Below are 15,514 nucleotides of genomic sequence, written 5' to 3' on the forward strand. Positions count from 1 at the left end.
CCGCCTCTAGTCTGCATTCTGCGCTTGCCGAAAGGAAGACGCGGCCAAAAAGAAGCGGAGGGCGGAAACGACAAGGCTTGTTTGGCAATATGGATGCTTGCAGCTGATAGAACGGCGAGCGTGGTCAAGGCAGGGTGGCAGGGCTCTTGTTGCACGAGCCCATGCCACTGAGAATCCCCTCCTGCCTCCCAAAATCCAAAATCCCGTCGGCCGGGGGGTGCGCACACGCCACGCCACACACAACCCCTTGTCGCACTGTTGCCAGGCGCTAGCCCGAAGTGGCTGTGGTGTAGTCGCTCGTGCGACGAATTGAAGCGTGCGACCAGGGCCAAGGGGAGATTTTCTCGATTCGTAAGATCTTAGCAAGCAACCTGCAACCCCGGCTGGAAATGGAAGTGCAGAGGTCCGTGTGCCCCCCCGGCCGACGCTCCAGATCCGACTCGGCTTTGCAAGGCTGAGGGGTGTGTGTGAGCCATGACTGTAAAGCGGCCAGTGCGTTCATACACATCCTATATTTGCATTTCGCAAAAACACATCAACAACTTGCTGCTGTCGCCGTCGTGACGTTCGTGACGGGATAAACCCGAGCTGATCAAACGCGCGGGAAGGGCCAACAAAGTTGAGCTGCCCTGCATTGAGCGGAAACTTAAATCTAAAACCAAAGGGATGGGACCGGAACCTGGAGCAACGCCGCACACAATCGGGCAGGCAGGCCGTCAACCGCGATGCGAGGCCATCAGATGAGATATGAGATGCGTCCAGGCCGGCAGCCGAAGGATGCTCCTTCACTTGGACATGTCGTTTGATGTCGTTGGGACTGGGGACCAGGGCTTTGCAGCTTGTGTGGCGTCGATGGATTTGATGACTCCGGAGGGAGGCTGGTGGCTGTCGCTACTTTGCTTTACATGCAGGTATACTTGCTTTTTTTCTTGCGTTTTTCTTGATTTTTTTCTTCTTTCTTTCTCCCTCCTATTCTCATCCTACGCCCCATTCTCGCGCAGAATATCATGCCATTTCGTATAGGCAGAGCTCGGCGATGCAAAAGCGACTGTGCACAACGGCTCAATTCTCACATGGCGACGGCGTGTGAGGCTAACCTCTTGTGCTTAGTGTTGCGCAAATCGAATCGTGCTCGGCCTGTGGCGTACCAGCACTAGCACATCTCTCTCACCCCCCTGCTCGCTATCATCTGAAGATGGGACGCCTAGAAGAAACCTTGGCTGTCTCTTGTCTCTGTCCGAGACGCCAGACGACGGGCGGTTACAGTGCTTCTTTGCCCCGAATGGCTAATATGGCCTGGATGAGATTGATGGGACGAGGCGGTTGGGGTATGGGGTATGGCTGATGGCTGGCGGCGGGACGATGCCTGCTCCTCTACAGCCGAGGTCGTAGAGGTCACCGTTCAGATGTTTGTATTCCCACCCTGGCCAGAGCCACGACACAACAAAATGCCACTGCGGGAGGCCTTGGCGTTTTATCACCTTGTATGGGAGGGGTTGGCTGGCTCCCTCTGGTGCTGCTATTCTTCGCCGTCCAGCCCGCACCCCGGTGGGTAGTCGGTGAGCCACCAACTTGGTTCCAGTGGACTCCCTTCCTTGAAGAGCAAAAAAAGAAAGGCATCAGTGCGCGTGCAGCACGTAGCACGTAGCACCCAGCGAGTCGCTCGGATGGTCAGCCTTCCAGCGACAGGACAGCCTTCCCTCCGCCTCCTTGTCACCTTTTTTACTTCCCACCCTTGTTTCAGAAAAATCTCCTGGACGGATGCCATCCCAGACAAGGGCCCGTCCAGTTCCGAGCACACCCCTGCGAATAGTAGCACCCGATGCACCTACGCCGAGCTCCGTTCCTGCGGTCGTGTGTGTGTGCTTTCTAGGGGGCACCTCTGCCCGCCCGCCCGCTGGCCAACCACGACCCCCGGAACCATGTCACGGACCGCTCCTTAGTTGTGTTAAGCATGCTAGAGTGTCGTTTTTCCGGCCCATCCACAAGGTCGATCTTAAGAGGGCATTGATTTAGCCTTTGTTTCTGAGATGCTGCAAGCCGTTTCCTCTGAGAAACAAGTCTGCCGCCACCCCATTGATGCTCCTTCCTTCCCACCCTGCCACCACCTGCTCGCCCGCCCTGGGTGTGCTGTCCACAGGCGGAATTCGCTCCCGTCGATCCATCGACTGACTTGTGGCGAGAGGCCTGCATGGCCGGGCTACTGTTGTCGGGCCTGAGGCGTGGCGAAGACACACGACGGCGGTTGTTCATGTTTGTAACATGGACGCACCTTATATATGGTACACACATATATATGCACACACACACATAAAACTCGTATTGGGCAGCGTGATGAATGAAAACGTTACAAAGTTGGATAGATTGCCCCGTGATATGATTTACGCCCATCTCCCATCACTCCCCCGACTCGCCTGCGCCCATCATCGCATCTCTAAGGGTCCCGGGAGAGCGAAACAATGCAGGGCTTGTGCGGCCGGGTGACATTCACAGCGGGCGGGAGCGTCGTCCATCCCCTAATAATTGCTGACCAGACCGACACCCGAAAAAAAAAAAATACCCGGCCACTGTTTGAAAGGGTATCAATACTCCGCATCAATCTCGCGGCGGATCGATTAGGTTTCCGCCGCCCGAGCCCATATCGCCGTCGCCTTGACCCAAGGTTCGTTGCCCCTGCACCAGAGGTACAGGAGCGCAAGCCCAGTGAATGCCAATGAATGTTTTTGCGCACACCGTACTTTTTTGTTATCCCATCCCCCACCTTCTCCACAAAGCCCGGCGTTAGAGCATGTTCCTACGTAGTATTGTAACAGTACCTCCTCTTTATCTTTTGACTTTTGGTTATATGCGGCGTTGAGCGCTGTGTGCTGTGCCGTTTCTTCCCTGGGGAGTCGCGTGTCATCGCTTAGAAGAGGTACAGTAGCGGGCAGCCTCTCCCAAGTCGTGCTGTGGGTGGCCCGGTCAATCTCGCTGCCGCCTGGATGTTTGGCTTGGTTGCACACATGGAACTCTGGGCGGTCCAGGCGCTCACATTCTAGACCCGCAAGGTCAAGATCCAGAAGGGGGCTTCCAAAAAGTGACAAATTGCCCTGCAGTGGAAGCGGTGATTTACACCTCCCTGCATTTGTGTACCAGAGCGGATCGCCGACGCCGGGCGATGGGTATCGGCCCTGCTCGGTTGACGAACCGCTTCGCTGGCCGAGCTGGAGGACACGGGTCCCGCCCAAACGAGACACGTGCGGTGTAGGCTGCAGACCGGAACATAAACACCGGTTTGTACAGCATGGAACATTGAGACGTGAGTCTACTATGGACTGTGTAGCCCGAGACAGTCACGTACTGTCGAGTGTGTTGGTAGGATTTTAATCCCATGAGCCAATATTCCTAGGAGGTTGGCGGATTCCACGTGCTAGACTACGAGCAGGGGCGAGCGTATGAGAAGAGACAACACCATTATGCATCTATCACAGACAGGAAATCATCCGAATTCGCAGCATCATCTCCGCCCTGCCGAGCGGGCTAGACCAGGCTGGCAGACAAACAGCGCTCAGCCCAAAGTTGGGGCGGCTCAACGGCTTCTCCAGACGTAATGAGCCCATCGACGTTAAATGGACCAAGGCGAAAATCAACGATGGAATCGTCACAACCGGTGGTTGGGATTCTTGGGATGGCAGCGGGCCCAAAGGCCGGACGGCACAAGATCAGCCTGGCAATCCGGTTACAGCGAAAAGCCAAGACCCAGTTAGCATTTATGAAGCCGCTTGAGCCAGCTTGCTGCCGGCTCCGAGTCGCTCCTCGTCTCAAGTACCCTCCGCAGGGACCCTGTCCCAAAACACCGTCATGGGAATCCTTTTGGGTGAGCCGAGGGGCTGCCCGGCAGGGTGGCAGGGGTGTGGTAGCTCAACGGGCAGGGAGCCAGGGGGGTCACCCAGTCGCGCGCCAGGGGCCAGGGTTGATCCAATCGAGGCGGCCGGCTGGGGTGGGTGCCGGGGGTGTGGGTAGAGCAGAGAAGAAGAAAAAAACAACAAAAACAAAAACAAATGCAACGTCCAGGCTTGGAGGGAAGGCTTGAAGAAGAAAATCGCCCAGAGCGGCTTTCTCCTGGCCTTGGCGTCCCGGCCCTTTTCCCGAATGCGGCAGATATGCCCGCGGCCGCTGCACACCGTGGCAGGAGCTCCACCCGTGCGAATCGTGACGAGCCAGCAGGCGAGCACTGAGCCTTGTTCCCATCGCACCTGCCGCTAGCTCGACTAGAGCCTAGCTGCCGCCTGAGTGTGCTGGGGGGCCACACCGTGCTAGGAGCCGGACCTGGAAGCTGCGAGTCTGCGATGGGCTAGGCAACGGACCACGGCAATTGCTTTTTTTCTTCTTTTCTTTCTGCTTCTGCTGTTACTGCTCGTATTCTCTGCGTGCGCATGCATCCTACCATGTTTTGTTTGTCTGCCCTACCCTCTCCCCTTGCCTCGCCTGGACTAGCGCCTTGGTCCCTCTGCCCTTGCTTTCTCGACTCGGCCGGTTGCAATGGGGATGCCCGAGAATAGCTGATACGCAGTCGAGAACACCCTATGCTGGTCACGCAGCACTGCCGGCTGGGAAAACGCAAGGAAAACGCAAGGCAGGGCCTGCGCTTAGATTTGGCTGAGATAGGAATGTTTTCTCCAGCAACCCTTGCCCCGTGCATCAACCGGTTTGCCAGTCAACGTTTGGCCTCCGCCGATCCTGAGAATCCTGGCACCTGAACACCCCTCGATCTCTCCCGCTCTCCCGACCGGCGTGCCAGTGGGAGAGAGCCCACACCACCTCCCAGAAACCTTCTTGCCCCAGCCAGCAGGCCAGCGCTCGCAAGGGCCATGGGGCCTGCCCGCCAGGGATCCCCTACGCACACCACGGCCCGTGCAGCAGCCTTCCACGCCCACCCCCCCCCCCCAGCCGTGCCTCCAGAGCTCAAGGGCCTTCTCCCGGGGTGATGGGCACTGGCTCCGGGGTCAAGCTGGCCTGTCAAGCACGAGGGACCGCGCCTGTCGACTGCCCACAGGCGGCCTACCCTGAGTCGGTCGTCGAGCCGGGGCGCGCACGCAGACTCGCTTGCCCGCCAGTTCGCCCACACACCCCCCATTCCCCCTCGCCCATCTGTCCGCACACCCTCCTCCCTCTCCTCCCCCCATCCCCATCCCGCCCACATCTCCACCTCGCATCGTCAAAAGAAAGCTGGAATACCCACTCCTCTGATCAGCGCCATCCCGGGTCTGTCGTAACATGAATGCGTCCTGGCCGGACCCACACGCGACCTGTGACAGGTTGTCGTCGTTGCCATTGCCCCAGGGATCAACGGTGTGGATCGGCTCCCCCATCTGCTGGCCTCCTGGCACACGGCACACACGCCTCCCTCGACTCCCACGCTTGGCGGATCTCACAATACCATGCGTGCCCGCAAATTAGCAGCAGGGGTCCATAGAGACAGCAAGAGGGAAAAAAAAATACCCATAAAATAAAATAAATCAAGACCGAAAATTCCCATCTGCCACCCCGGGGCAGCATCCTCGCATCTTCTTGCAGCCTACACGACATACTTAAGCCTCCACCCCTCCCTCTTCCCCCTCATCTCTGGAGCCGTTCTGATCTCAAGACCCTTTTATACATATCATCGTATCCATCCAGCTGGTGCTTGGCCTCCGACAACCTCCCATCACATAATATTTATTGACTGTCCGCCTTTTCTGAGCTTCTTCCTTCCGGCCACTAGATTCCCATCGCTATACGCTTAATACTAGACAAGACGACGACATCCTGCTCGCAGCAAGAGCCGACGACGACGACAACAACAACAGAGTGAAGATTAGGAATAGCAACGAAGAGTGGATTACTAGCCACTTGCCTCTCACACACACCCAAACCAACACGCAGACACAATGGCTGCTGCCGTGATATCAAACACCTACCCGGGCCACCAGTTACAGTACAGCTACTTCACCCAGCCCCAGGGCCCGCCGTCGCCCCCTATGGACGACAACAAGTGCTCGCTGCCTTCCATCTCCAACCTTCTCGGTCTGGCGGATCAGGGATCGCCCACCTCTGAGACTGCTCCTCCGTTCCCGCATCAGGGGCAGCAGCAGCAGCAGGCTCAGCAACAATGTAAGTTTTTGAGCATATCTCCCTGTTAACAGATCCACTTTCTAATACACTCACAGCACAATCGAGGCACGAGACCAGGCCAAACTCGTCACACTACAATGCGATCCAGGCCGTCCGCGGCGGTATGCCGCCAACCCCGCCCATGACCTCGGAGGCTTCGTTTGACGGCTACAACTCGCCCTCCACCAAGTCTGTCAGCCAACTTCCCGGCGCATCGGGCTACTACTTCGACTCGACGCCGCCCATGGCCCACATCGAGCCTGAGCACCGTGCCCACGCACACATGGCACAAAGCGTCGCTCGCGTTCCCGTCCAGGCTCCTTTCGCCCAGCCCGCCTACGCCACACCCGGCCACTATGGCATGGGCCCGGCCAACCCCATGACCGCCTACTACCCGACCATGCAGCCCACGCCGCCGCCGCAGCCCCAGATCTCTGGCCTGTACTACCAGAGGCCGCTGCCCCAGGTAAGCCGCACTCTTATTTCCCACAGCCTATGGCACCGTTAAACTAACATGGTAAACCTCAAGACCTTCCCTCCCATTCCTGTGTCCGTTTCCCTGGCTCCCTCTTCGGGCGCGAACCCGTGGCAACACCACCACTACATCTCTCCTTCGGCGGCCGCGTCCTTCCCCCAGTCGCAGGACAGGTACATCTGCCAGACCTGCAACAAGGCCTTCTCCCGCCCTAGCTCTCTGAGGATACATAGCCACTCCCACACCGGCGAGAAGCCCTTCAAGTGCCCGCACGCGGGTTGCGGCAAGGCCTTCAGCGTCCGGAGCAACATGAAGCGCCATGAGCGCGGCTGCCACAACTTTGACAGTAGCAGCAGCAACGGATCTCTTGCATGAAGAGAGACGAGAACAAAGAACAAAAAAAGAAGAAGAAAAAATCACAAAAAAATACCACGAGAAGATTTCGCTCCTAATGAGTATGCCGAGTTCGAATAACGACGACATAATCTCGATGCCACGAAGCCAAGAGGAAGGCAACACCTTCACCTCTCGACGAACGGTTTAAAATCTAATTTGGATCCGTCACTTTTTCTTTCACTCGGTGTTTTTACCACCCACCATTCACGCCTTTATTTCTTTTCTTTGCACTTTTGGTTAAACCCAATCATTCGCTCACTTGTACGATGCCAACCCGACCATCTACTTTATTTTGTTCCACACCTTGGCGGCCCCTGGAAAACGGCGCAAGAGGCAAAATCTCCTTTCTATCCCGGGTGGGAAATAGCGGGCAGGGTTTTGGGTGGCATGGCCTTCATGATCAAACGGGGTTTTCTTTTGGGAGGGGTCAAGGAGTCTGGCCAAATCGGCAATTTTCGACGGCGTTCAGGGGTCTCAAACCAAGCATTTACATCGGCGTTTGTTTGTTTTATTTTGTTTTGGCTCTTTTTCTTCTTCGTTCCATTCTCTTATCTTCATCATCGTCGCTTCGAAACGCCGAAGATGACATTCATGTCCCACGTTCATACCCTTCACTTCACCCGACCTGTGTACTGTTGCGAGAGCTGGCCTTCCAACTTTACCCCCTATCTCCCAAACAAGACACAGAAGTCCATTTTTACTTAGACAGCCTTTTTGGGGATGGCAGGCAGACAAGCCGCCACTTCACCTATAAAAATCACTTTTTGAGCCTCACTATTGTTTGCCGCTGCTATTGTTTCTCGTGAACTTGATGTCATGTACCTTGGTGATAGCATCTCTTGGAGAGGCTGTTTTCTACCTGTGGGTATCAGAATGGACATCGTAGCAGGTGCTTCGCTTGGCGTTTGGTCGTGTTGAGGTGTAATTTACAAAATGTTGATTTTGTTTGCAGATGAGCGGTTCTGATGCGCGGTTAATTTGAATGCATGACTGCGGCATCAGCAATGAAAGCAAATAACCTTGCCGGGACACTGAAGAAGCTTAAAGCCAGGGTGGGGATGAAGGAAACGCAGCAAGGGGCTGCAGCGCAGGATCGACAAAATGTGGCAACGGTCAGCAACAGCAGCCGTAAGAGACAGAGAGTGAGAAGGAGGAGAGAGGACAATGTGCCGGCCCCCCTAGAAGGCTGGGCCGACCTTCACGGGCCTGGCTCGTCCCTCCTCTCCCCTTCTCCACGGGATCTTCGAAACAGCGCGACAGGGGTGGCACGCGGTGGAGGGCCAGGAGCAGGCGCTGCAACGGGGACTGGTTTCGCAAGCGGGCGGGCGGTGTCAGGGGGGGTTTAGGCGGGCGGGCAGGCAAGTGGAAAGTTGCCGTCTTTGGAAGGGAGCGATCCACACGGGGGGCGACACAGGGTTGCGCAGGACGGGTGTTGTTGTTTTTGGATATCGAGCGGGTTGTTTTTTCTTCTTCTTTTTTTTATCACGAAAGGGAGAAGAAGGCGAGGGAGAACAAGGGAAAGTGAGAGAAGGGGAAGCACGCGAATGGGGATGTCGATCCGCCTAGGTGCCTACCTCTAGGCGTCAAGCATCGATATTCGATAGGGAAGAAGCACCTCGTGTGGAGCAGCACCCTCTCACATGGCCAGCTCCTCCTCCGCCCAGGACATGCCGCTCGAGATTCCCGAACCCAAAAGCCATGCCAACATGGCATGGGTAGGATTCTCCCTCGCCGCCGTGCAGGTTAGCCTCGCAGCAACATGGCCTGCAGAGCGATGGGCCCCAAAGTGGACGGCTATAGCCGCCAGACCTGGTCCTATAAACACAAAGCCCAGCTGCTGACTGCCAATGTTTCGACAACGGTCCAAGCGGCGGGTGTGGTGGGCCCCACCACATGTCTTCTCTTTTGTTCGTTCTTAACCTTCACATCCCGGCGCGGTTTCTTCCAGAGGCCCTGGCACGCACACACGCGCACACACACACGCCGCTCACACCCCTTGCCAGCAAATGGCAGGAAAGACGGCGGTAGGAAGTGCCCGCTGACGTTGGGGGACGATGGAGCATTAACACGAGCATGTTTTGACCAACCCAAAATATCGCCGCGGGACCCTTTCCAATGCTGAACGCTGCTCAATCTCTTGGCCGGAGCGGGCAGCGTGCCGAGGGCGAGCCCAAAAAAGGAACCGAGATGTGGCTTTGACACGGCCCTTGCCGCTTTGGGCAACACGACCGCTGAGGCGCTGCTAGGTCTTTGCCTGCGAGGGCGGGCAGGTCGCACTGAGGAGGGGCCACCTACGACAGGCTGCCTGCCTTTGCCTCACACCCACCATCTAGCGAGGAGAGAAATAGAGTGAGGAGGTGTGTATAGCGGATCAGCGGCATTATCGCTCCTCTCATCCCATCTCCATACAGTGAAGCCATCACCTCATGTTCTGTCCTTGGCTATTGATGCGTCGAGATGGGAGGAGTACATGCACTAATGCAGCAGAAGACGCAAGGGAGAGGGATGAGCGGAGGTATGTATCAATGCCCAATTTTTTTTTTCTGGAGCTCTGTGTCTTTTTGTCAACAAAACACGCCAGGTGCAGTAGTGCTGCTAATGCATAGGTAGCGGCTCTCGGTGTTTCGCGATGGTGGCATCGCCAGGCAAAGTTTTATGACAGGAGCCTCCAGACGCCGCCACTGCCATTTTTGTCTGTGAAGGCTGGACAGTCACAAAGGCCATGTCGTGCGGCAGCAGGCATGTCCCGCGAGAGATGGGGTTGCATGCAGCGGATCGGGGGAACCAGACGAGCGACACAACAAACGGGAATTCAAATCTCAGTAGATCGTGGGGGTTCCGGCAGCTTCGCCCTGGTCCCAGCTGGTAATCTCGCCTGGCGGTGGAGTCGCGGTTGCGTTGCGGTTCATGTCTGTCCCTGTCGTGGGGCGGCGTGTGGCTTTCTGTCTGCTTGGGAAGGTGTATACCATACCGCTGTGCCTGGCCTGGTCCTTTTCGCATTGCTGCTTTCGAAGCTGGGCTTCTCTCGCTGCCACAGGCGTGGCAGGCCATGTCACCAACCGTCGGGCGCCGCCGTCATGCAACGGTCGATAGTGTCGCCGCTAGCTTCTGGGCCGTCGGTTGTCGTGTCAAACGGCTGCCACAGATGGCTGTCCCCGCGCCCGACCAATCCGAGCACACGTTATGCCGACCTTTTCCCGCCGGGAGGGATGACACAGCACAGAGCTCCCGCCCGACCCCTGGGAACACAGCCAGAAACCAGCCAAAAAGTCAATTAGACAGTTGGACAGCTGCAAAGACATGACTCTCGATTCACCTGAGCACCCGACGTTTTGCGCCACCAGGTCGCCGTCCTCTCTCCTCAGGTGGTGACGTGGACCCCTTCACCCCTTCACCCTTTCACCCCTTCTGCTGGGAAGGGCTGCGTCCTGCACACGCCGTCGGGTGTTCCGTCATGTGCACATCACAGAGTGCTTCTTTGGGGAAGAGGCGGTGATTGACACGGCACGCTGCAGCTGACTTTCTAGAAGGTTTCCATCATTCGCTAGACTTCCCTTTCTGTCAACAGAGAAGCGCCTGGCGGGCACGTGCCGGGTCGTTGACTCGCTAGCTCGCGAGTTACACCGCTGGATCGGCGAGCAGATGGCTTGTCGGCAGTAACCTCAACTTGGGTTGGCCCTTGAGGCTTTGGCGATGCCTCGTCGTTTCAAATGACGAGGAGGATGAGAGGGAAGAAAAGGAAAGGAACGCTTCGAGCGCATCCCATCCAGCATGCAAAAATTCTCCACCCCTGTTGCTGCGGTGTGCAGTCTGCACACATACGCCGTCGCAGCCAAGCGGACTGGCGACGAGGCCAACATTGGACGTTCAGGGGCCAGCGAAACAGATCTTGTTGCCATCCAAAAATAGGGCGTTAGCTTTCAGGATGACAGGAGTCGCGTCTCATCCTATAACCAGGTAACCGCTGATCATATGTGTTTCTCCCGCCTGGCAAGGTCGATTGTTTGTTTGGTATCTGGCCTGTCGCTGACTCCAACCCAACCCAGGCTCCAGGAATGTCCTCTAGGCAGGGCTTCTGTGCAAGGGTATGCCAGTGGCCTGGCTGCCTGGTCCTTGGACGACACCAGGGCCCGGGGTACCCCAACTTCCCAAGGCAAGGGACGGCGAGGTCGGGCAATCCGATCTCGCGCCTCCCCCGTCTCACGAGACTTGCCCATGGATCTACGTACGTTCAGCTGTCACCTGGGGAAAGGCTTTACAACTCATCCAATCTTCAGGGGGTGCCTCTATTGAGTCTGGGTTGACAGCACCCTGCGCCTCTAGAAACAATCTTGGTGCGTTTGGGTCCTGCCACGTAGGGGAAAGGGCTATTCATAACGTCTGGTTTGTTTGGACATGTTTCTCTTGTTCACACCGCTACATACATACCTACCCAAGGCATCCTTCCCCCGAATGGAGCCTCGTCGCCAGTGGAGTCTCTTCGACTTACTCGCCCAGCCCATATAAGCGGACACAACACGAAGAAGCGCTCACCAATGCGAACACAGGCAAGATGGCCGAGTTGGTTATGGCGTAGGATCAGGGTGAAAACAAAACGTCTTCCTATGGAGCAATCCGCGTGGGCTCAAGTCCCACTCTTGTCAGTATGCAGCCCATTGGGCTCTTGTTGAGATGCTTTTTGCAGACAGTGTAAGAAGCGTCGTGGTTTTTCTTTTCCTTTTTTTTGTTGATGGAGAATCGCCCTGCATAATCGTGCATCGGCCAGAAATACTCCATTTCTATGCAGCCTACGCGTAATAGAAATCTTTTCAACTACTTGTTAACCGGCCTGCTACGCCACTATCAGGAATGCAAATACGGACATGCATACGGCAGGTCTTCTTCGAGGTCGGCCGTCGGCAGTTTTCGGCCACCGATCTATCTCACAAAATCGCCAGCCGGGCCGCTTGTGGGTCCGCCTGTGACGACACAGGATCGATGGAGGGGCCAGGCAGGAGCTCGAATTGTAGTTGCCCCGCGCATTTGAAATCAACAACGAATGGTGTAGACTTTTTTTTCTTTGGCAATAAGTAAGCAAATTCTACGGCTGTCCTGTGCGTCACTGTCAACGAATAGTTCAGCAGTCGGGGAACGCGCCTGAGTGCTTGGGCCGGTTGAGTTGTGAATACAAAACTCGGGACCATCCCCGCGGCCAGAGTCGATCTCGAGACTCGGCCACTGCGCAAACCGCGAATCTCCATCACACAATATAGCTCAGCATGTCTTCCTCAAAACAACCGCAGGATGAGCCGGACTCGGAGCCCGAGATGCTAGCGGCTGAGGATGCGCTCGAGGAGATCCCCGACGACGCAGACGGCGACATCCCCATGGACAGCGACGACGAGGACGGCGAGGAGATCAACCTGTCCAACGACGGCATCGCCTACTTTGAGCACCACAAGGATTCGGTCTTCACTATTGCCCAACACCCCACCCGCCCGACCCTGATCGCCACGGGCGGCTCCGAGGGCGACACCGACGATGCGCCCGGCAAGGGCTACGTCTTCGACACGGCCGGCGTGCCGCCGCGCCCGCTGCTACCCGAGAACTACAGCGGCGCGCCCCCGGCGGCCCCGACGGCGCTCGACCCGCTCTTCCACATCGACGGCCACACCGACAGCATCAACGCCCTAGCCTTCACCAACCCGGCCGGCGAGTACCTACTGAGCGGCGGGCTGGACGGCCGCCTGCGAGCCTACGCCGTCTCGGCCGGCGACAAGGCGGCAGCCCCGCAGATACGGTTCCTCGAGGAGGCGCAGGAGGTGCCCGAGGTGAACTGGGTGCAGGCCTGCCCCAACGGCGCCGCGCACCCCAACGTCGTCGCCCTCGGCGCCAGCGACGGCTCCGTCTGGGTCTACCAGGTCGACGCCTCGGCCGCGCCGGCGCTGCAGATCTTGCAGTCCTACTTCCTGCACCAGGCCCCCTGCTCCGCCGGCGCCTGGACCCCCGACGGCGAGATGCTGGCCACCGTGTCCGAGGAGGGCAGCCTGTTCGTCTGGGACGTCTTCGGCTCCGCCGCCGCCGCCGGCGTCCGGTCCGACAATGGCATGTCCGTCCTGGCCCTCGACGGCTCCGACGCGCGCTTTGAGGTCGAGGGCGGCCTGTACAGCGTCGCCTGCGCCCCCACGGGCGCCTTCCTCGCCGTGGGCGGCGCCGGCGGCGCCATCAAGGTGGTCGCGCTGCCCAGGTTCGGCGCCTCGGCCGCGGCTAGTTCGAGTGGCGGCGGCTCGCGCGCCGGTGGTGGCCGTCGCGGGGGTGGAGGTGCGGCTGCCGGTTCGGACCAACAGGGCGGCCAGATACTGGCGAGCCTGCACGCGCAGGGCGACGGTGTCGAGACGCTGAGCTTCTCGCCGCCCGGCCCGGCGGGGACGCTGCTGGCGGCCGGGTCCGTCGACGGCTCCATCGCCCTCTACGACGCCCAGCGCTCGTTCCAGGTGCGGAGGCTCGTGGGCGGCGCCCACGGCGACTTCAGCGTCGTCAAGGTCGAGTTCGTCAGGGGCAGCCCGCACCTGCTGACGTCGTGCGGCATGGACGGCGTCGTGAGGCGCTGGGACGTCAGGGGCACCACGGCTGGCGCCGGCGCCGGCGGCCAGCAGCAGCAGCAGCAGGCCGGCCAGGGCGCTAGCGCCTCCGCGGCGGCCGCGGGCCTCATCAAGGAGTGGAGGGGGCACAGGGGCGACGGCGAGGGTGGGGGCGTGCTTGGGTTTGTGCAAGGAGAGACGGGCGAGCGGGTTGTCACTGCTGGCGACGATGGTGTCGTCCTTGTGTTTGAGGCATAGTGTTCCTAGCCTGCGCCTGGCGGCCCGGCATATGTCCAGGTGCTCTCGAGGGGCCTCTGATGGCTGTAGATACCATTTTCCTTGATTCTCGCGTGCAATCAGAGTCGCGACGCAAAAAAAAAAAAAAAGTTATTGCATACCCAACAATCCACATTACACTTGCCGGGTCTTGTATTGACGGTTACCACTATCGCACACTTATACTGACTGATCGAAGAACGAGACTGGTAACTTTGGAACATCATGACCTACCCCTAGCTGCATACTGTATATGTAACCCTTATAGCCACCAGGCAGCTATACCAGTACACCTTCTGTGTCTACCGTGTTGACTGGTGGTGTGAAACCTCTGACTATATAAATGCTATACCGGCACACCCACTGTGATCTTCCATACTTGGTCGACCACCGAAGCTGAAGGGTTCAGCCCTTCCCGTAACGAGGTACGAGCATCAACTTCCATCTATATGTCGACCGGCCCTCAGATTTAGCCGAAATCGTCGGGATTCTAAAGAGGCTTGTGAGGAGTCTTCTCCGGCGCAGACGCCGCGGGCGACCCGCGGCGTGAAGAGAGCGGTTCGGGCGTCGACACCTGGAACTTAGCAATCCCACGGCACACACCGAGGCTCATGGCGAGAGCGTACGCGCAGGCGTCGTCGGCACACCGGCCGCCAGCCGGCTCGGGCGGCTCAGGCGTCGACGCCTGGCCCGAAACGAAGCTACGGCGCACCCACGACCCTGCGGCGAGGGCGTGCGCCTAGGAGCCCTCGACGCGCTGGCCAGCGGCGCCGTCCCTATTAGCCTTCCACACCCCCTCGCCGTCCTCGAACTCCTCGCGCTTCCAAACCTCGACCCTGGCCTTGCACTCCTCCAGGGCCTCCTCGCCGGCCCTCCAGGCGGCCTGGCGGTGCGGGGCCGAGACGGCTATGGCGATGCTGTCCTCGCCGACGGGGACCACGCCGAGCCGGTGCACCATCGCGATGCCCTTGAGGCCATGCCTCTCGAGCGTGGCCTTAGAGATGGACATCATAGAGCGCAGGGCGACGGGGTTATAGGCTGAGTACTGCAGCTCCTTGACGGCCTTGCCGTCGAAGTTGTCACGAGTGGTTCCTGGACCACAGGTCAGCGGCGTGGTGTGCGATGTGGTTTACTGGATTCTTAGTCATATTGGTTACTTACCAACAAAAACAACAATGGCTCCCGCTTCTGGACTGCGCACCCTGTCCATCACGGCCTGAACGTCCAAATGGTCGCTGGTCAGGGCGACGTAACACATGTCTTCCTGTGCCTCGTGCGCGCCGGCTGGAATCTGAGGCTGGTCCGCCATGGTATATGGGTTATTCCCTCTTTTTGAGGCGCCGCTGGTATATAACTACCTAGGTACCTAGGTAGGTGTAGGTACCTAGCGGGTAGGTGTGGTTGATGCCGAAGTTGCGCCCGCAATAACTGTCGGTCAGCCACTACAGGGAAATGATCTGTGATGCTCAGGCGAGAGTCGTCGATGGCAACGGAGAAGGGGAGGCAGCCGGTGCAGCTACCTCCTGCTGCCTGTACACCTCTTCAGCGGTAGTCTCCAACGCCGGTGCATTTATTTACTTCCGATGAAGCCGACTCACTCAGAATCGAGAGGGAATTCCTGGCTCACTCGGCATTCGTTCCCCCTGTCAGTGACGATGCAGGTCTGGAGGGAGCG

At 58.2% G+C, this 15,514-nt stretch overlaps 8 protein-coding genes and 1 non-coding gene across 9 annotated transcripts; 5 read left to right on the forward strand and 4 right to left on the reverse strand.

The window, feature by feature from the left end:
- Positions 1–1,869: 1,869 nt before the first annotated feature.
- GGTG_10330 (hypothetical protein) lies at positions 1,870–2,253 on the reverse strand (the record flags this gene model as incomplete). The annotated part of the gene is made up of 1 exon (XM_009228202.1): positions 1,870–2,253. One exon carries the CDS (start codon positions 2,251–2,253, stop codon positions 1,870–1,872), a length of 384 nt encoding a protein of 127 aa, XP_009226466.1.
- Positions 2,254–4,696: 2,443 nt separating this feature from the next.
- GGTG_10331 (hypothetical protein) lies at positions 4,697–5,182 on the reverse strand (the record flags this gene model as incomplete). The annotated part of the gene is made up of 1 exon (XM_009228203.1): positions 4,697–5,182. One exon carries the CDS (start codon positions 5,180–5,182, stop codon positions 4,697–4,699), a length of 486 nt encoding a protein of 161 aa, XP_009226467.1.
- Positions 5,183–5,474: 292 nt separating this feature from the next.
- Positions 5,475–7,777, forward strand: GGTG_10332 (hypothetical protein). The gene is made up of 3 exons (XM_009228204.1): positions 5,475–6,132; positions 6,189–6,598; positions 6,662–7,777. The coding sequence occupies exons 1-3, from the start codon at positions 5,910–5,912 to the stop codon at positions 6,980–6,982; spliced, it is 954 nt and encodes a 317-aa protein (XP_009226468.1). The 5' UTR covers positions 5,475–5,909; the 3' UTR covers positions 6,983–7,777.
- Positions 7,778–8,007: 230 nt separating this feature from the next.
- Positions 8,008–8,349, forward strand: GGTG_10333 (hypothetical protein; the record flags this gene model as incomplete). Its single annotated transcript, XM_009228205.1, has 1 exon — positions 8,008–8,349. The coding sequence occupies one exon, from the start codon at positions 8,008–8,010 to the stop codon at positions 8,347–8,349; it is 342 nt and encodes a 113-aa protein (XP_009226469.1).
- A 294-nt stretch (positions 8,350–8,643) lies between these two features.
- On the forward strand, positions 8,644–8,844 carry GGTG_10334 (hypothetical protein; the record flags this gene model as incomplete). The annotated part of the gene is made up of 1 exon (XM_009228206.1): positions 8,644–8,844. One exon carries the CDS (start codon positions 8,644–8,646, stop codon positions 8,842–8,844), a length of 201 nt encoding a protein of 66 aa, XP_009226470.1.
- A 582-nt stretch (positions 8,845–9,426) lies between these two features.
- On the reverse strand, positions 9,427–11,057 carry GGTG_10335 (hypothetical protein). The gene has a single exon (XM_009228207.1). The coding sequence runs from the start codon at positions 10,052–10,054 to the stop codon at positions 9,599–9,601; it is 456 nt and encodes a 151-aa protein (XP_009226471.1). The 5' UTR covers positions 10,055–11,057; the 3' UTR covers positions 9,427–9,598.
- Positions 11,058–11,549: 492 nt separating this feature from the next.
- Positions 11,550–11,646, forward strand: GGTG_20204. The gene has a single exon. It is a non-coding gene; the product is annotated as a tRNA-Pro (tRNA).
- A 392-nt stretch (positions 11,647–12,038) lies between these two features.
- On the forward strand, positions 12,039–14,122 carry GGTG_10336 (ribosome biogenesis protein Sqt1). Its single transcript, XM_009228208.1, has one exon. The coding sequence runs from the start codon at positions 12,262–12,264 to the stop codon at positions 13,819–13,821; it is 1,560 nt and encodes a 519-aa protein (XP_009226472.1). The 5' UTR covers positions 12,039–12,261; the 3' UTR covers positions 13,822–14,122.
- Positions 13,963–15,482, reverse strand: GGTG_10337 (molybdopterin synthase catalytic subunit). Its single transcript, XM_009228209.1, has 2 exons — positions 15,001–15,482; positions 13,963–14,931 (listed from the first exon to the last, which is right to left on the reverse strand). The coding sequence occupies exons 1-2, from the start codon at positions 15,146–15,148 to the stop codon at positions 14,579–14,581; spliced, it is 501 nt and encodes a 166-aa protein (XP_009226473.1). The 5' UTR covers positions 15,149–15,482; the 3' UTR covers positions 13,963–14,578.
- Positions 15,483–15,514: the final 32 nt, after the last annotated feature.

Source organism: Gaeumannomyces tritici (assembly GCF_000145635.1).
Source record: "Gaeumannomyces tritici R3-111a-1 unplaced genomic scaffold supercont2.5, whole genome shotgun sequence".
NCBI lineage: Eukaryota > Fungi > Ascomycota > Sordariomycetes > Magnaporthales > Magnaporthaceae > Gaeumannomyces > Gaeumannomyces tritici.